The sequence below is a fragment of the Carassius gibelio genome, chromosome B19 (assembly GCF_023724105.1).
Source record: "Carassius gibelio isolate Cgi1373 ecotype wild population from Czech Republic chromosome B19, carGib1.2-hapl.c, whole genome shotgun sequence".
In the NCBI taxonomy this organism is placed as follows: Eukaryota; Metazoa; Chordata; class Actinopteri; order Cypriniformes; family Cyprinidae; genus Carassius; species Carassius gibelio.
The window spans coordinates 28,786,115-28,807,408 of NC_068414.1; the positions used below are offsets into that span (position 1 = coordinate 28,786,115).

At 34.4% G+C, this 21,294-nt stretch overlaps 1 protein-coding gene across 2 annotated transcripts; it reads right to left on the bottom strand.

Moving 5' to 3' along the window:
• Positions 1-15,031: 15,031 nt before the first annotated feature.
• On the bottom strand, positions 15,032-19,452 carry LOC127978562 (uncharacterized). Of its 2 annotated transcripts, none has more exons than XM_052583303.1 (8): positions 19,183-19,452; positions 17,560-17,768; positions 17,421-17,475; positions 17,210-17,331; positions 16,897-17,126; positions 16,007-16,166; positions 15,692-15,802; positions 15,032-15,403 (listed from the first exon to the last, which is right to left on the bottom strand). In XM_052583303.1, the coding sequence occupies exons 2-8, from the start codon at positions 17,759-17,761 to the stop codon at positions 15,318-15,320; spliced, it is 966 nt and encodes a 321-aa protein (XP_052439263.1). In that variant the 5' UTR covers positions 17,762-17,768; positions 19,183-19,452; the 3' UTR covers positions 15,032-15,317. The 2 variants fall into 2 exon arrangements, with proteins under 2 accessions (XP_052439263.1, XP_052439262.1); XM_052583302.1 differs by having other exon boundaries at positions 15,032-15,406; positions 19,183-19,451.
• Between the last annotated feature and the right edge of the window lie 1,842 nt (positions 19,453-21,294).

The following is a 21,294-nucleotide window of genomic DNA, read 5'->3' on the forward strand; positions in this document are numbered from 1 at the left end:
CAAAATTTCATTTTGGGTTGAACAATCCTTTTAAAAACAATTGAATCATTCTTCCTGATGTGTCCATACCATGGTGATCCCCAAACAAGAGTTTAGAGATGAAAGCACACTGCACACGCAAAGCTTCAATTTTAGAGCACAGTTCATGCAAGAACATATTTGAGGGACACAATGCCATTAGCTGAGATAATACTGCATCTCCTGCTAAAGTGCCATTCTCTTTCCGTGGCTTGGCTTTGATGAAGCTGGGGAGCTGTTTATGGGTGCCTGAGGTCTGGCTGAAGGAGGTGAGCTGAGATATGTGTTAGTGGACATCATCAGATCAGAGTGCACCATTAGACACTGTATAAGTACATCAGACCGCCAGCATATGTGTGCTGTACTTCAGTGTACAGGTGAAGGCGGGTGAAGAGCAGCTCTTTTAACCGTTCCCATTGGAAAAATAGTTTCTTTAATACCTCAATTGTTTTTCCTTGACAGCAGTGAGATTAAACGAAGAGCAAATGGAGACTTTTTCTCATGTCAGCTGCTTGTCAGGTTTTCCTCCTGAGAAAAAGACGCTAGTAATCTCATACTTTCAAGAGTTTCTGAAGTGATTTCAAATGTTATGACAAAATGTGCTCAGAAGGGAATGTGAATTTAAATGCATCAAAAGTAATTATCAAGTTTTAGGATCAGCATATTGTAGAGATGGGCTTCTTGGGTCTTGGACTCTGACATTTTGGACTGTGATTATTTTAACATATCAGATAACAAACATAGATTTAAGTTGAACTGAAAAAGCAGAGCTGATAATGCCATATGGAAATTAGTATTGTATGTCGTTGACTTATATCACCGTTGCAGCACTGTCCAAAAGTCACACTGACTGACTCCCACTTCATCAGCTCTATTCAGCAGCGTTTGAGTCGATTGTTCCTCCAGCTCTCGGGTCAAGATGAGAGGACCTCATTAGTGAGTGCCGTTCATAAACTAGAAATAATAAAGAGATTTCAGAGACTAGAAAGTGAGGATAAGACCACTATGGCTGCAATCATCATGAGTGTCACTTTGTTTTAAAAAGTGGAGGAGACAGTTGTGAGGTCACAACATGGTGACGGCTTAGCTCATGAATAGAAATTAGGTTTATATATCTATATATATATCTATATATCTATATATATATATATATCTATATATATATATATCTATATATATATATATATCTATATATATATATATCTATATATCTATCTATCTATCTATCTATCTATCTATCTATCTATCTATATATATATATATATAAAACTTAATTTATATTCATAAACATTCATAATTCATATACACATACATACACACCTAGACTTTACCATTCTAAAGGTTAGTAATTTATCTTATTATCAAACTAATTTAAACTTAACCATCACTGAATCTTGAAAAAATGCATCATGTTTTCCGTAAATGTTAACAGCACAATTATTTCTAACATTGATAATAATGAAAATTGATTTTTTTAAGCAACAAATCAGCATATTATTTTTTTTTCTGAAAGATCAGGTGACAGTGAAGACTGGAATAATGATTTTAATGGAATAAAGATGAAATTTCAGCTTTGCCTTCACACCTATCAATTACATTTTAAAATTCAATAAATTAATTTAATAAATTTTAGAATAAAATGTACAATTTTGTTTTAAATTGTAATAATATTTCTCAATATTATTATTTTTTTCAATCAAGCAAATGCAGACTAAGTGAGCATAAGTGACTTATTTTTTATTTTTAAAGTTAATTAATTAATCCTACCAACCCCAAACAACTTTTTTGTTTGTGTATTTTTATTTTTTTGGATAAGATTAATATATAAAATACAAAAATACATAAAATAAATACTATTAGAAACATGCATTTAAATATTTAAAATATTTAAAAATATCCTACCAACCCCAAACTACATTATTTTTCATATCATGCATATTTGTATATTTGTATTGTAACATAAAATACAAATAGAAAAAACAATCTTCAACTTCAATAATTTGGTCACTAATTTTTTGATGTAAGTGATGTTCTCATTACCCAGTGATTTGAAGGATCAATCAAGCTTGACAGCTAATTCAACTGCTCAAATGAACTTGTGACATACTTCATTTGATAACTTCATTCTGCTACTGCCAGTCTTTGGATTATATATGTCAGTGGATAAATTCATCAGTAATTGATTGTCAAATGTGACAAGCTGGATTCATGAAACATTTTCACTTTTTCAATTTGAGGGGATCGTAATTGGCCCTGATATAAGATTTGAATTAGTTTTTCTTTTATTTTGTATTACATCATTCCATGAGCTATTTCATCAAGTAGTGTGGACGTATACTAAAAATATGATGTTTATGACTCCTAAACTGACATAATCATAATAATAAACCCCACTACGAACCACGACTTGAGCCAGAACACTGACTCATTTGTTTGCCACAACATTCATCAGGCTGTCTCGCCATCTTTCTGCCAGTCTGTCTATCTCTCTCTTTCCCTTTGTTCCAATAAGCAACAAAAGATGATTGATCTGGCAGGCTCCCTGATGGTTGCAGGCACAGCGGCGGTATCACACGCTCAGTGGACGATGGCGGCGTGCTCTATTGTCTTACAGTGATGCAGCTAAATGAGTCTCTTTATCAAAGCGCACACGGTGGCTCAGGATTCGCTTAATTGAGACGCACGGCGATTGTCCGGAGCCGAACGCTGCGAAGCGCTATTGATCGCTGGCATCTTGTTTGTGTCACATTTGACTGAGCATGATCAATGCTGTCCCTGCACTGTAATTGATCACCGATAGCCAGTCACCTGTATTGACTGAAGCTCATTCTGGCTGGAATAATAGCTGTCAGCCCTGGCGGGAAGGGGAATTCTGCCGAGCTCTGTTGATACTTCCTTCTCTCCTATTCACCCCCGTTACATCTATTCTGTTGTTTTGCACATTAAAAGGGTAGTTAGTTCACCCAAAAATAAAAATTCTGTCATCATTTTTTACCTATATGACTTTCTTGCTTCTGTTTAACATAGAAGATATTTTGAAGAATGTTGTTGTTTGCCACTTCCATTGATCAAAAAAATAAATAAATAAATAAATGTAAGTCTTTGGGAACCAAACATTTTTAGTTACCCACATTCTTCGAAATAACTTCACACCTTCCACAGAAGATTTCAGAACAAATAAATGGGAAATACATTTTGACGCTGTTTTCATCTGATGCATGTATGTGGAACATCATGGAAAATTTGTTTCTTCATTATATAAGCCCTTTCTAAGTTCTTCTTGCTTTTCCACTTGATTTTTCAGGACTCCAGCAGCTTTATTGAGTCCATCTGTGAAGTTCCCTCCCTTTGGTCACTCATTCATTCTGTGTGCGTGTGTGTGTGTGTGTGTGGGGGTGTACTAGTCCCAATCCATCCATCTTTGTCTCACTCTTTCCATTCTGTCCACCATCATCCATCTTTCTCTTCCCATGTGCTCAAGCTTTATTCTGCCAGTACCTCCTAATTCGTTCTCTTGAATGTCTTTTTTAAGCCTGAACTCATTCGCATTTGTAGGTATCATAAAGTGTAAATTTTTATTTGATATGCTTAGATATTGAAACATACTGTACATCACTGCATTAGGTCACACTTTATTTTTAACTGACTTAAGCTTCTATTATCTCCTAATTTGCTAATTATTAATAGTTAACAAGGTAGGTCTAGTTGTTAAATTTAGGTATTGCGTAGGATTATGGGTGTATAATATGGTCATATATATGTGCTTTGTAAGTACTAATACACAGCCAATATGTTAATACCAGGCATGCTAATACGAAATTAGTTCGTAGTGTGAATTGGTCCCTATACTAAAATGTTAACAAGCATTATTACACATGCTTTTTTAGTGATTTGTTTTTAGAAATCGCATAGAACAGCATGATAATGTCAGATTATACAGTAAACAGTCCATCAACTGTTAAATATGGTGGGGTTAAACAAATTTAATATCATGGTAAATTGTATGCTTATTTACTAACATTAAAAAAGGTTTCTTTAAAATATATTTCTCATACTCGGTTCATGTTAACAAATTAGATCTTATGGTTAAGTTAAAATCAACTTAAAAACTGAAATTTGTAAGAAAATTGTGAACTGTACAAGTGTTCATGTTTTATATGCTGTCAGAAAGATAAAAGTGTCAGTTTCCGAATTTGAGACTACTAAAAGTTTGATAAAGAGACTATTTTAAAAATTCATGCCATTTGTACTTAGTATAAATAGCGGTAAACATAGCAAGAAATAGCATCGTGTTTATACAAAGTGTAAATAGAAGTAATATTTTTTGTAAATATAGACATTTAATCTAATTTATTAAGTTGTAAACTTGAAATTTTGAAAAAAAAAATTATTTTGTGAATATTGTGGTATTGTTGAGGTTTTACTCACATGTGCAAAAGCATATGTGGGCCTGGAGCATACTTGAGGTAGAAATATCTGTGAATACTAATGAGATATCACTGTTTTTTCTCTCTCTTTTTTTTTCTCTCTAATCTCCCCTGCCATTTTAAAATGATGACAAACACCGGCGCTGCCTCTCGGCTGCTCTTGCTGTACAATCTTCCATCAAACCTTTCCCTCATTTGCACTCATTCCTGTCTCTCTCCCCGCCCCCTTTATGTGCAGGGCCAATTAAAGTCCATCCAGTCTTCCTCTGTGCCTCTCAAGGGTCACTCAGTAAACACAGGCCATTTCTTTTCTTTTCACTTTTTCTTTTCCTCCTCCCCCTCCCCCATCTCCGTTTGTCTGGCTTCTCATTTTTCCCCTCAGCATCACTCTCTCCATCAGTTTCACATTTGTGTGAATATATTAAAATAAACAAGACACACTGATCTGTTGTTTTGCAAGTTGTTTTGTATCATGTCAACCTGTCTCCTTCCTTTCCAGTGCTCCCAGTTAAAAGACAGACAGGGCATTGCCATGGAAACACACAACAGACACAGCTTTCCGTCTAGTGAGGGAGTAATCTGGATATCAAGATGAGGTGATTCATGGAGCCATAAATAACATCATAAAATGCATGAAAATAACATGTAAAAAAAAAACATTGGTAGCTAAGCTCTATTCGGACGGTAATTGTGTCTCATGGGGATGTAAACTATTGTCAACATTTTTTTTTTTGTATGTTAAGTGCCATATTAAAGTGGATCTTTTTGATCTAAAAAAAAAAACTCACTTTATGATATTGCAGTGAATTTAAATATTTTGTAAATCTAATATATCTTTATTGATTTATTGTTGTGTTAATTTGCCTCTTCTGCATGAATGATCGGTCCGAATTAAATGGCAAATAAATAGGAAAGAAAATACACTAGGCCTACTATTTTAAAGTTTAAGGTCAGTATAAACTTAATTTTATTTTTATTTTTTAAGGACATCAGTACATTTATTTAACATGGATACATCAAACAGATTATTATTTTTGTCAAAAGTGACGGTAAAGACATTAAAGATTTCTGTTTAGTGCTGTCAAATGATTAATTGCGATTAATCGCATCCAAAATAAACAAAATGTTTTATTTTGGATGCGATTAATCATTGTATGCATGTATATTTTTCAGAAAAATATGTTTTTTATATATTAAATTATATAAATATAATTATAGACATGTAAATACACGTAATTATTTTCAAAATATATACTGTATGTGTGTATTTATGTGTGTATAAATAGTAAATATACACAGAAAACACATATATATTATGCAAGTAAAAACTTTTATTTTGGAAGCGATTAATCATTCGACAGCACTAATTTAAACTAAAAGCTATTCTTTGAAGTTTCTATTTATCAAAGGATCCTGAAAAAAAGTATCACCGTTTCCACTAAAACTTTAAGCAGCACAACTGTTTTCAACATTGATAATAATGAGAAATGTTTCTTGATCACCAAATCAGCATATTAGAATTTTCACAGTTTGCTCGTTGTGCTTTTTATGTTTACTGAAAAAATCAGTTTCTCAAAAAGATCTGTGAAGGAGGAAGTAAAAAAAAAAACTGTGGTTAGCAGTTTATCGCCATGTTGAATGGATCAACAAGCCATTTCATTTTAGCATTTTTATTGGCTGCTCAGTAAACGTGGATCGTAACAGCAAACACACTGCGCGATGATCATGCTGAAGTTCTGACACTCCCAGCGTTACATTCGGAAGGGCTCATCTCTATGCCCTAATCCCTTCAAAGGGTTTACCCTCTGGAGTGAGAGGGTTGAGGGGTGTAGGGGACCAAACAACTGTTTCTTGAAGTGCCATTCATCCCATGCCCATAAGGAAGCGCCTTCATCATTGAAAGAATCAGCGCAAAGGATCATGGGGGCCCAAAGTGTCCATTAGTTGTACTCTTCGAAATCCATTCCTAAGGACAAATTGAAGTGGCCAGTTTGGAGCACTTCGGTTTTGAAACGACCCTATAATATGTCGGCCATGATTGTTTTCACTCCGAAATGCCCTTCAGAGAGCGATATATCCGGTTTTGAACCCACTGACTGTTAGAAAATGATTGCAGACTATTTTTGGTCACAAGACCGTGACAACAGGTGTCTTTGAACCTCTCTCCCTATACAGTACAACATAGGACCACAGTTTAGGAGCCACGATCACAGGAATTGTTTCACGATGCCAATCTTTCATCTGGGACAGCCGAAAATCATCCAGTTTGTAGAAAGCTTTAAATAAACCACTAACACCAGACTGGCACCCACAAACAGAACAACTCAATTCTGGATCTGGATGATCCATTTCACACAATACAGACATAAAATCTCTAGTGCTTCTGTGTAAGGATGTGAACATTATCACCCTGCTGGTGAATGAAGAAAAACACATTCTAGTACAAGAAACACAGAAAAATAGATCTCAGATCTCTCAGGTGATAGGCTGCTTACAACTGCTTGAACAAAACCAAACCATCAACTGATTGATGTTCCACTTTTCCGGTATACCTAAGAAACAGTAATCAATATCAGGTGCTTTGTACGTGACCTGAAGTTTTTTGGTCTTGCTCAAAATATTTTTTTCTCTTCAGTATTGTGCCACCCTGGAAGTGTAAGAATACGTGGCTCTTCCACGTTATGATGCAAGCCGAGATCAAGAAATGTTCTCACATCCTCCTCTCAAGCTCTCACTCCTCAAGCAAGACTAATCCCTACTGAACTCCCAGAATTCCTCATATTCCAGGATCCCCCGACCCGGTAAAGCCCACATGCGCGCACACACACACACATAGCATCCCTCAAGTGGCACTAATCCTCCTCTTCTCCTGGTTTCATCTCTCTTCTTGCCTCTCCTGTTTTTCTGATCTGTCAGTACCAGAGCAAAACTAATCTTGCCCCCATCCACTTCCTGTGTTGCGCATCAGTCTCTCTCTTCACCCTTATCTCTCAGTTTCCCTCGTCCTCTTCTCTGATCTCACAGTATGAATTATATTCCAGACGTAGTGATAGTTTCAGAAACATTAATTTCCAAAAACTATTGATTGAAAACTGAACTAAAAAAAATTGTAAATGCTTAAAAAGTGTGTAAGTTCTTAAAATAAATTGATGTTATGTATTAAAGAATTAACTTTCATACTTCGATGTATATTAATCCTTCCAAATGTATGACATCAGTGACCTAAACAGCTTATGAACCTGTTCCGCATTCGTCATCTTTGGTTAAACAAAGTAAATTCACCTCCATATTTTGGGCTTTTTTAAAGCACCTCTCATCCCCAAAGCCCGTCACCATCCAGCTGCTCAATCAATTTGCAAATCAATTCGTGCAAGTCTATTGATGGCCAAACCACCTGAAAATCCCCTGCAATATATATATTTTTCAATTTGACGGTCTTAAATTGGTGATTGTTGACTGGTTGATTTTTGGTATGTTATAAGGGCGCTTAAAACTCTAGACAAAATTGATGTTTTTAGTGGAGCCAAAGATGTCTGCCTGATACATGTAGAAGAAAAAAAAAATCAAAAACGCATTACCACATATAGATATTGAAAAAGAAAGAAAAAAATAATGTGGAATAAATAGAAATAATAGAAAACATTTACTTTAAATATTCTCCATATTAATAATATGCGTTTAAATAAAACTGGACAGAGCACAATGGAATAGAACAAATACTTTAATTTCTTTTAAATTTTTACTTCCAAAGCATCTCAAATTGTAGCACTCATAATGTGAAAATGCTAAAAGATCAGATTCTCTAAACTCTAATAAGCATCAAAACATCCAGCACCAGCAAAATTTTCTCTTTTCAATTATTATGTTTGCAAATAATGAAAATTTCAACCACAAAGGGACCAGATAATACAAAAATAATAATTTTGGTATTAAACAATGATTTAAAATCACACAAATGTTGGATAAAATAATTATATCTAACCCTAACATTTTTAAGGATTATTTGATAAATAGAAAGCTCAAAAAAAAAAAAAAAAAAAAAAAAAAAAAAAAAAAAGCATTTATTGGAAATATAAATATTTGGCAACATTGCAAATGCTATTACTGTCACTTTTGATCAATGTAATGCATCCTGAAAAAGAGTATAAATTTTTTTCAAAATATATATATATTATTATTTTATCATATTGTTTAAGGTTTTTCTATAAATAATGTACAAACAAAGTGACTCTTTCCTTGATTGTTTAAGCTTTATTGAGCTTTAAATAACCAACCAAACGACTAAATAAATGTCTTAAAAATGACTTGCGCAGTGGTGCAATGCAGCAGCCACCAATTGGATCGGCTAGCATCCAGCAAGACAATGACTTAGTGACCTCCATCAATTTAACAGCTGTTAGGATAAAAGTACTTTTAGACTCCACTTTTTTTTTTCTTTCTTTTAAATGCCACCCTTTACCGTTCCTGCAGTCTTAATCAATCACAGCGTGTTTTCAGACCATCCGATCCCTTGTAATAGCTTGTCTGACCATACGATCCTTCTGCCTTTTATGATCTCGGCTAATAGCATGTCTGTCCTCTCACTAATCACATGTGTTTTTATACGTCTACGAAACCACATTTCTCCCTTTTTCCTCCTCCTTTTCTCTCTAATGTTCCCTGAAGCCTTTCTTCTCTCTCCCACTCATCTTCTTTTGTGTCTGGGGCTCTCTGACAGGCCACGGCGAGCGATCCTGGACCACGAGAGCCGCTTGTCAGCATCCTTCTCTGGCGAAAGTGGATATCGAAGCTGGCCACATAATTACAGTCTTATCTTAGCCATTCATGGCCTCTCATACGCTGACAGGAAATAAAAAGGCCCCAATTAAGCAATTATCTTTAAAGGTGCTGCCTAATGCAGTCATCTGAGCAGCACAGAGAACTAACCGTAGTGGAGCATAGATGGGACTTTTTAATGAACACAAAAAGGGGGACAGCCAGCCCCCTAAACCTGACAAATCTGTCAGGAGAGATACTAAATAGAGTTCACTAATGATGAGCACACACACACACACACACACACACACGGGTACAAAACCAGTGAGCAACCCTACACCTCAAAAGGGCTGATCACACAGCATGCATATATGTGCTAAAAAGAAAAGTGCAGTGGAATAGAATAAAATGCTCTGGTTTAGAGTTTTTTTTTTTTAGGTTCCTTTTTTTAAACCGGACACAGCATCCAAAATCATGATGTGAGATACTGAAAGATCTAATTCTATCAACTCTAAGGATAAAAATACACAGCTTGAACAAATATGGATAAACCAAGCAATTTCCAATTAGTAACTTTGTAAATAATGAAAACAATATTTCAAAATATCACTTTAACCATACATTAACCAGATAATACTACAGGTTGTGTGTGTGTGTAACAAAAAAAAAAAAAAAAAAAAAAAAGTTATAAAAAAAAATAACTGATTGATAAACAAATTTAAATTAATATTAAAAATACACACACCAATAATGATTAATACAGATTAATTCTGATTAAATACTTAATTTACAAATAGCAGTAGTGCATTTTCTTGTTCTATTGTGATGTCAAATGTTGGGTAAAATACATTTAATTTAAAAAGTAGTAATTTAATTTAATACATACACACACAGTAGGTACGGAAAGTATTCAGACCCCCTTTAATTTTTTCACTGTTATATTGCAGCCATTTCCTCATTAATGTACACACAGCACCCCATATTGTCAGAAAACACAGAACTGTTGACATTTTTGCACATTTATTAAAAAAGAAAAACTGAAATATCACATGGTCCTAAGTATTCAGACCCTTTGCTCAGTATTTAGTAGAAGCACCCTTTTGATCGAATACAGCCATCTTTATTAGTCTTTTTGGGAAAGATGCAACAAGTTTTTCACACCTGGATTTGGGGATCCTCTGCCATTCCTCCTTGCAGATCCTCTCCAGTTCTGTCATGCTTCACTGTTGGGACTGTATTGGACATGTGATGAGCAGTGCCTGGTTTTCTCCACTTTCTCCACACCTCCTGACTGCATCTCTGAAGCTCAGCCACAGTGATCTTTGGGTTCTTCTTTACCTCTCTCATCAAGGCTCTTCTCACCCGATAACTTAGTTTGGTCGGACGGCCAGCTCTAGGAAGGGTTCTGGTCGTCCCAAACATCTTCAATTTAAGGATTATGGAGGCCACTGTGCTCTTAGGGACCTTAAGTGCAGCATAAATTGTTTTGTAATCTTTGCCAGATCTGTGCCTTGCCACAACTCTGTCTCTGAGCTCTTCAGGCAGTTCCTGTAACCTCATGATTCTCATTTGCTCTGACATGCACTGTGAGCTGTAAGATCTTATATAGACAGGTGTATGTATGGCTTTCCTAATCAAGTCCAATCAGTATAATCAAACACAGCTGGACTCAAATGAAGGTGTAGGATGATCAGAAGGAATGGACAGCACCTGAGTTAAAAATATGAGTGTCACAGCAAAGGGTCTTAGGACCATGTGATATTTTTAATACATCTGCATAAATGTCAACAATTCTGTGTTTTTCTGTCAATATATATATATATATATATATATATATATATATATATATATATATATATATATATATATATATTGACACTAGACATTACCAAAATAATATTTTTAAATAATTATTGAAATCACTTAAATAATGGAGACAGACAGTGATTTTTTTATTATTATTAATTTAGAAAAAAATTAATTAATTAATAATAATAATTGCATTTTTTAAATAATCTATTTTAATTTCAAATATTTGGTTAAAAAAAGAGTTTTTCAATATTTTAACCACAGTAACAGTAACTACACATTTACCAAGGTACTTTTTTAAATAATTATTTGACTTGATAAATATTGAGTGAAATAATGAGCCATTTACACTACTTCATTTTTGACTACAGAACTATTTTTCAATTGATTCGTTTGAATCAGTTGCATCAGTTTATAATAATAATTTCTCTCACTTGTTGTTGCAGTGCATTTTGGGATTGCTGTTCTCTATGAACGATACTTTCTTTGTATTTGACAGAACAAATTGTAAAAGCCAGCATAATGTCCTTTTTTTGAATATAAAGTAGACGGCTCGCTAGATTTTAAACAGACCTGCAATTAGAGGCAAAAACTGTACCGTGATATTTGACAGACACTTGTGATCAAAAGTATAGATGACGACAGCCAATTGAAAGGAAGCCATTAAGCGCACATTCAGACAAACAAAGCCGCCGTTCCTCTTGGCTCATGTCCCTGTATCTGACAGCAGCGAGACACTAAATAGTTCTGTTGTTTTTGTTGTTTTCTCTTTGCTCTTCCTCACCCCCATCTCCTCTTCCTGCCTTCCACTTCCTCCCTCCTGCTAGTCATTATAGACATTTTCTCTCTAATTGATCCTCTCTTCTTCTTGATGTCTTTCTGTCTGCGGTGAGTCACTTCTAATGGTCAACTGCCCCCAGTATCACACAATCCTACCTACAAAAACACAGTCTCTCTCTTTTTTCAAACATAAATGTATCCATCGTTTTTGTCACCATCCTGCTAGCTTTCTATTTTCTTTTTAGCTTGCCACATAAATGGTCCCGTCCCCCCGGCCCCCTCTGTGCTCTTTCATCACTGAGATGCAGCTTTGATGTTAAAGGGGGGTCTGGTATGTTCTTGGTTTGTGTCTTTCACATTAGCAGACCGCAGAACACTGGACATTAACAAGACACAAACCTGGAGAAAAACTAGATGAAAGAAATGTGTGGGATCTGCTATACACGTTTCAATACAACAAAAATACATACACAAGAAAGAATAATATTAGCTATAATATTGATGTTCATGTTTTAGGCTTCTTTTATTCTGTAACTTAATAACATTTTAGATATTTAAATAATATATTATATTGTGATATACTGTACATAGCAAAAGTATGGGATCAATATTATTTTTTATGTTTTTCTTGTGTTTATCAAGGCTGCATTTATTTGATCAAAAATACAGAAAAAAAACAGTAACATTGTGAAATATTCTTGCAATTTAAAATAACGGTTTTCTGTTTACATACATATTGTGATGCAATTATTATTTCTTTATTTTTTTAATCTATCATATCTATTTGCATATCATATTCAAAAGAACAGCATTTATTTAACATAGAAATCTTCTGTAACAATATACGCTAACGTTAAATGTTTGGGGTCAGTTATTAATATTTTAAATTCAGCAAAAATATGTTAAATTGATAAAAAGTGATTATATTGTTAAAAAGAAATATCATTCTATTTCTACTTTTCACCAAAGGATCCTGTAAAAAGTATCACAGGTTCCCAAAAAAAAAAATTAAGAAGCACAACTGAGTAATTTACATATATCCAGATCTCTAAACTCTGTGTGCTTACATAATTCAATTTTCAGTTTAATAAACCTAAAGAGCTCAGTTTAGAAACATGTGCATAGTACGGTCATGCTGTGTACAGACTCACCTCAGGCAAATCATTAGCACTTTCTGGTTAATTATCCTCAGTGTGGCACCTGTCAGGTGACAGTCTGAAGAAAACGTTTCAATATAACCACCACACACTGACTCAAGGCTAATCAATAGAGTGGTCTCCAAGTCCTTCCTGGTGTCATAGCGAGGCCATGTGAAAGCTCTGCCGTCTCCTGGATCAATACAGACTCAGCTCCATTTAAACATCTTTTTTAACCCGCCGTCACAGTGTGATGCAGCCATTTGTGGAAATGAAATGACTTTCTAGCAAGAGGGGCACCTTGTTCGACATAAAGAACGGTCAAGCGCTTCGATCCATCCGAGTGAAATATTGTGTTGTAAGGAGGGCTTAATGACGAGCCCTTTGAAAGGAAATCAGAAGCTAAATGTGAAGTGCTAGTCAATACTCACTGTCTGGGAGAGATGTTTACTTTGTAGTATCTATTACTCTGACTTACAGATCTTCACTGTGACTCTTATCAGCCAATGCCTTTTAAAGCTAAAAGGGAAAGATCAGAGTAGTTCGACATCCATTTGCTCTGTATTTATTTACATTTTAGCTTTATCTTCATAATAGGGGGGCTACTCTTGAATAGTATGTCTGTTTTACAAAATCAAGGTGCAATACAATGCTGTGTGATTTATTCTAATGTATATTTGGTTATGAAATCATTTAAGTGTAAGTGCTTTGACACATCAAGAGGCAAGTTAAGAATCAGAGCTCCATTAAGATTACTTCAGACAAAAACAGGTCACAGGTTTCAGGATCAAGAGGCAGTGGCCAATTTAGGAGACTTTATATTTAGCAGGGTCAGAAATGAACTCTAAAAATAAATCCAACGTCATTTTTTTACATTTGTAAAGGCAGTTTATATAATCACTATTTTAACTGTATTGTTCTTGCCTGTAATGTCAAATACTTAAATGTAACCTAACTATTACTAATAAAAACAAACTGTTAAAATTGCATATAAATTATTTTTTTTTTTTTATGTTTTTAGAAGAAAAAAAAAAACGAGCTAATTCAGAGGCAAGGCTACTATTCTGACTTTGTGGGCCTTTTTTTCACAAGACCCCCATTACTTTCCCATGCTGATATGCAACATCCAGAACTAATTTATCAAAGATATATTTAGTTGATTGTTGATAGTAAATATCAGCAGCACACCTAATGTCTCATTTATATACTTAGAAATCAAGTTATATTGCTGTGCCCTAACATAGTTTATCAACAAAAAATATCATATATAAGCACAATTTTGTTTCTAGAATTATTAAATTCATTATCAAATTGTTAATAAAAGCCATGGAAAGACTAGTATTATGTTCCTTATGTGATATACAGTGTAAGATAATACAGTGCACGACAGTGGAAAACTGTGCTGTAAGGGGGAAATCACTGTTTACAACAATCAGCTGCTTACTTTGTGAAGTTAGACTACCCTCAAGTGGAAGAAACAAGGTAATGTGCTTTAGAAACAATTGATTATTTGAAAACTTTGCCCTGTTTGATATAGACACATAAAAAGCAAATGCATTAGCGCATTTGTTACAGTCCAGACTAGATTTAAACATTTTAATTATGAATGAAATGTGAATATGGTTATTTAAAAAGTCCAAATGGGTTTAAATGCTACACCATAAATAAATATGTATATATTTATAACGTAAACACGGCGGTTCGCATTCATACTCGACGAGATTTGGCTGCAGAGTACGTGCTCGTTAAGTAGCTATTATTGAAATTAAGTAGCCTACTTACTCATTGAGTATGCGATTTCGGAAGCAACCTGTCACTCACCAAACACTTCGCAGTTTTACAAAAAGAGATCAAAATGTGAGCTCATGTGTAATAACGGTTGAGTCTTGTTTAAAAGTTGTTGTTTTTTCTTTCTTTCTTTAAATTTGATATGATGGAATTCAGTGCTGAATCGCCAGCAGGTGTCAGTAGGGTATATGTCATCCAGAATCACTGGGATGAACAAGAGCCAGCAAAACTATTGATTTTAAACATAAATACAATAGAGTTTCGCTATTGTAAGGTAAGTTATCTAACAAGCAAGAGCACTGTTAAAGAGAGGATATATAATCTTTAATTCTGATTTATTTCGAAAGGAATCATCACATGTAATTTAATGAATCCCTGACAACCACAGATATAGATTAAAAACCTATTTACAAAATGCTTCAATATTGAGGAAGTAAAGTTTGTTGGCTCAAACAAACATGCGAATTCATCTACTGTCACACAGCTGAAAAACATGGCAATTCATGCAGTAATGTCACAGGGATTTTAAAAGTAATAAAAAATGTCAAATAACATACAGTACTTTGTAAAAATGTGTAATTTTGTCTGCATGACCTGTGATTCATTATAAAATTTTATAATCATCCCAAGATATCTCTGGCTCGTCGTCCATCAGCGTGGGGATCACATTTGGGATCTCAAGCCCAAGACCTGCTGCAGGGAAGAAGGTAATTATACAAAACGTACTATACCATGATGATTAAACAACATATTATTATTTTCTATGGATTTGACCATTAAATGGGAAAAAAAATGTGCTCTATACTAATTAGGTAAGCACTTTGTATCTAGCATCAACATTGCATGAATTTCGGAAAAATTACAGTTTGAGCTTAAAATGAAATAGAAGAAGTCATTGTCAGTATGTCAGGAGCTCATCTGTATCTAAAAAAATAAAAATAGTCCTACGGGCCTATTCATATAAATTCTGTTGCTCACCTGCTAGCTCTCTTGCTCTCTTCCGACCGAGTCGATCAGCTGTGTAACTCAGATGCTTTTTTATTTCAGTTTCACAGTCGACCCTGGTTACTTGTCGTTTTAATGCAGCATCTGAAAGAGGAACCTTGATGATGAATGAATTCATACTCTGAGCTGAAGACAGTTTATACACTCTTACGGTCAAATTGGTCTCAGAGTTCTTTTTTACCCTTAGCTATTGAAGATTTCATTTGAAAGGAAAGGTCGCAGACAAAATATGAATAAAATAAAAACATTTTTGGTATGGGGGAAGTGTTCATGCCGCGGTGAGTTTACCTCTGATCACATCTGCTAAAGTCAGCTGAGAGAAGGGTTTCTTATTTCCTTTCCCTATCCAGTTGAATTCCTTAGCCAGATCATCTGTTAGGACATGTTGCATTATGTTCTTAATCACATCCCTGTTTCCAAAACCTCCAAGTCCTGACAAATATTTTACCTGTGAAGAAAACACTTTTTATATATACTGTGATTGTAATTGGTCAATCACTGCATTGAACGATCAAGAATTATCTAAAGTATAAATGTAAATGCCAATAGAGGCTATCTACAACTAAGTGCAAATAGTGATGGATGCTATTTACACTATAAGTGCAAATAGCAATGGATTCTGTTTTCACTTAGTATATATAGAAATCAATGCTATATGCACTTTTGTAAGTGTAAATAGAATATATTGCAGTATTATTAACAATATGCTATTTACAATAAGTAACAATAATTACAAAAAGTGGCAATTATCTGCACCTCAGTATTATAAAACAGTATGCAGTAATAACGTATTGAGTTTAAATTATAATTTTAATTCAAATCATTTAATTAATTCCACCTAATTGAGACAATAAATCCCTCCCTAAACCTACCCGATATTTGATTTTTTTCCTTAATTTATTTTTAAATAATTTCCGTTCTGATGTGATATGAGATTTGAAAAGGAAGGGGAAAAAAGTATGGTAAAGGGGGGATTCGAACCCAGTACGCACTTTACTACGCCACTGAAGCTGATGGTTGTTTGCTGTATGTTATACAATCACTATAACACATTTGTGGGTGGAGCTAGTATATACAGTATAGCCTCTTTTTTGCACTCAGTGTAAATAGACACTCTGTTTGTTTATTCTGTAAATAGTTGTGGAACAAGAGGGACATTAAATGCTGTGTCGACTTACATATTCTTTGCGTGTTTTTGTGGTTTTGAGCTCCCTTTCACTTCTCTCCATATCTTCAAAGGTTCTAAGAGGCAGATTTAGGCTTGTTTTAACTTCCTTGGGTGGAATGTAAGTACTGCTGCTGGGTACCTCAGGAACTGTATTGTCTTTGAGTAGTTTCTTTAACATAGCAGAGTTTTCCTGAACTGTGCTCTTGATGTCTCTCAGCATTTGGAGGAGCTCATCCTTGTCTGTTGTGTAAAGTGAGTTGTGATGTAATTACAAAAAAGAAAACAAATTCTCAAACTGATTATGACAAAAGAAGTCGACTCACCATCAGCTGACATTCTGGATGTAGATGCAGGTGATGCAGGAGCAGGTTGGTGTTTTGCTTGAGTGCTTTCAATTCTTTGTCTTTTTAATATTGGAGAGAATCCAGTAGCTAATAGATATCGCCTTCATTTGAAAATGGACAATACTTTAATAAAATGTTAAAATAAACTATGAATTCTTTGACTTTGCAAATGCAAATGTCTTTTACGTACCGTTCTTTCTGTTCTTCAATCGTTTTTTGCTCATCTTTTGCCCTTTCAAAAGTGACTGTAATAAGATAAATATTTAAAATTGGTTAGAACTTAGTACAAACCCAATATTTAAACAATTATTTTAAATAGTGACCATTACCAAAATCTCTGTGAAAGCTAATATTTAATTTCTCCCATGGTTTCCCTCCTGTTTCAGGTTTCATTCTGTTCTGGACAGCTTCTGTGCACTTCTCTGGGGATTTGAATGGAGGCCAGTGACATTGTTTCTTGTCTGAGCTCAACCAGTGGGTTGGTGCCACCATCACCTCTTCTGAGTCCTGCAGAGTAACAACTGCATACATGATCAATCTAGTGAAGGGAGGGAAAAAACAAACAAACAGAAACGAGACAGTTTAGCTCTGATTGAAAAATAAATATGCTCAGTTTTATAGCAATTTTGATCAATCACAAAATTGACCAATCAAAACATCTCAAGCTGACTAAGGATGTATTTGTTTTGTCAGAAAATAAATGTCTGATTACTCAACTTTTTATCTATTTTACTAATCTAGTATTTTTTTTTTCTCCATTATCTAGATTAGATTAGCCTTGTGTTCATAGGTTTGTGAACCTATTATGAAACAATTTCACTCAAAATGTGGTCTGTCTTCTAAGGGTTCTTTTACACCAGAATCTAACTTCTTTTGAACTTTTGATAGTTCCCTGTCAAAACAAAGAGTGATGGGCGTAGGAACATTTTGTTTTATATTTTGAGATCATTACTGAGATTTTGAGTTTTAAACATTCTGGTATCCATAAATGTTGCTTTGCTTTTGTTGTATTCTTTGTACAAAGTTAATTTCATCATGGGGTATTAGGTTTGGTTTGGTAGCAGTGTTGTCTTACACTTGTAAGACAGGTTATCACTAGTCCTTCCTCCCACAACAGCCCAATCCTGCTTAACAGTTGAACCCAGCCTCCTCTTTTTATCCGCTAATCCACAGTCAGGCCAAACAGTTAATGTTCCATTCAGGGCTGGCATGTGGCAACGTTACTACATGCATTTTGCTAGCACATTTGGATAATAGAATAAATTAGAACTGGTTTCGAATTCTGGGCCAAAAATAGTTTGTAATTGCCAAACCAAGCTGAAGTCTAAATATAACTTTAAACTTTCCTTACCCATCTTACAACTGTTCTTGCTGACAGTAGAAAAGCAGCATTTTCATTTCATATGTTTGAATAGATACTGTAGAATCATAAGGTATTTACCAATCTTTCTATATTTAAATTGTATTGATATATTTTAGATCCCTTAAACCTGCCCCCATGCCTAAACATACATTTTTTTTACAGATCATAAAAAGAATATCAGAACAGCTGATTTTACATTTTAGAAGCTGTTTATATATTGTTATGGTACTTTTTAGTGTACTTTTTCAATTGTACAAAATACACTGACGCTTTATAGAAGATACGTATAAATACTCATGAGATCACATTGCAAAACCATGAGCAGCTTATGTGATGAATGTAAATTTATAAACCAGTGCTGGTTTTCAGTCTTAGTTTTAGAGGTACTTCTAGAAAATATTTAAATATATAGATATTAAATATATATGCAGTTTCTTCAGAGGAGAACCAAGTTAAGAATGGACATGAACAAGCTTGTATTATTTATCTGATTAGTTTCAAATTTTTTACTGTCCACAAATCACGCTTCAAATAATTGTTGAATACATTTTAGTTAACTTTAAGCAGCATAAGTTAAAAGAAAAGTTACCTTATATCTCACAGGTTGATGTCTGTAAGGACAGGAGACTGCAGTTGATTCAGCTGTCTAGTGTCAGAGAAAGACTTCAGACCTCGGATCTGACTGATCTGTGGGTGTGGACTTCTTGGTGTGTGTCAAAGTTTGCTTGCATTTAGTTTTATTCCATAATGTTCTAATACACCTCAAAGGGTTTTTTTTTAAGCCTCTTAGACTTATTTTCTTAAAGGCAAAATAACTGACAATTTTCGGCAGAGTCACTATTATTTATTAAATCCAGAGCTTTCGTTTCCTGAAAAAGAATAGGTATTGGTTTCACGGGAAATTAAAGTGAAAGCATGTAAAGTGAAAGCAAATGAATAGTAACCTCCTCGCTTTAGGGCAAATGGAAATGATCCAGTTCAATGGATGTTTAAATATTACACAATCCAAGATCTTCATTACTGTATGTTAAGGCTTCAGGTCTGTTATCATTCTTATAATTCATTAATATATTTTAGTGAATAAGTATTCATATTTATAGAAGCATTAGCATTACCATGGGAGAGGTTTTGATGGACAAGTGTCACATGCACTTGTCCATTTTATTCTGTGTACAGTTTTAGGCTATGTGCAGGGGTTTTTAGTCTGGTGCGTTAAAATGACACATTTTAAATAAAGCTTGATTGCATGTTTAACTATACAGTATCATAGTTTTTATTTTTATTTTATATTTTGTTTTGGTTAATTCACCAAACTTATTTCAGCTCTGTTTGAGCAACATTGTGAACATCAGCAGCAGTTTTGTTGTTGACTCATAGCACGAAACTATTAATATACGAATTTGCATTTTTCTTTTGCATGTCACCTTTTAAAGCTCTGCATTTGCCCTAAGGCTGAGGTTGCGTGTATGAGTCACAACAAACTGGTTTCTGTTTGCCATCACCCTCTACTTTTAAATCCAATGAAAATTAACAATTAGTTTGATCAAGTCTTGACTAACATTTGGTGTCAAATTGATTTGAACATTTGATGTCAAATGTTAGTCAAGACTTGATCAAGATGCTCTATAAAATCCTTTCAATGTCCATTTGGACAGCAATTTCTTTCAGTGGTAATTGGGGGAAAATATTTAGTTAATACTCTGGTAATAATAATTGGTTTAATGTATATGCAGGCCAATGTGTTTGACCTTCAGTTTACATCAAATCAATGTCATGTTTTAGACGTCAAATTGATGTCATATGACATCACAGTGACATCAATGATTTGTTTGTTTGATTGATATCTATTGCATAATATGAACTCTTTTTCAGGCTAATTTAAGGTAAAGAATTATTTTTTCTTAACTTTGGTCTTGGACAGCATCGATTTGCCACATCTCCTTTTGAAACGTGTCCCAGTGTGCAGATGATGTTTAAAAGACCTGAAATTGACATCTAACATTGACATCAAGAAATCACTCAAATATCCAAATCAAAGTGACTTCAGAAACTTGATGTCCATTTCACATCTACACACACACATGTCCTTTCTAACGGCCATTAAATGATAAAGCTTTCTCAGCTGTTTAACACCACACTTGAAGATGGTGCTAAGCTAGTAGGGGGAGCCTCTGTTTCAAAAGCACAGACAATCCTAAAGTGAACCATCACATCACCTGTGTCCCAAAGTGAAGTGCATGCACTTAAAGGGATAGTTCAACCAAATAGCAAAATTATGTCATTAATAACTTCCTCATGTTGTTCCAAACCCGTAAGACCTCTGTTTATCTTCAGAACACAGTTTAAGATATTTTAGATTTAGTCCGAGAGCTCTCAGTCCCTCCATTGAAGCTGTGTGTACAGTATACTGTCCATGTCCAGAAAGGTAAGAAAAACATCATCAAAGTAGTCCATGTGACATCAGAGGGTCATTGAAGCATCGAAGATACATTTTGGTCCAAAAATAGCAAAAACTACGACTTTATTCAGCATTGTCTTCTCTTCCGTGTCTGTTGTAAGACAGTTCAAAACAAAGCAGTTTGTGATATCCGATTCACGAACGAATCATTCGATGTAACCGGATCTTTTTAAAACCAGTTCACCAAATTGAACTGAATCGTTTTAAACGGTTCGCGTCTCCGATACGCATTAATCCACAAAT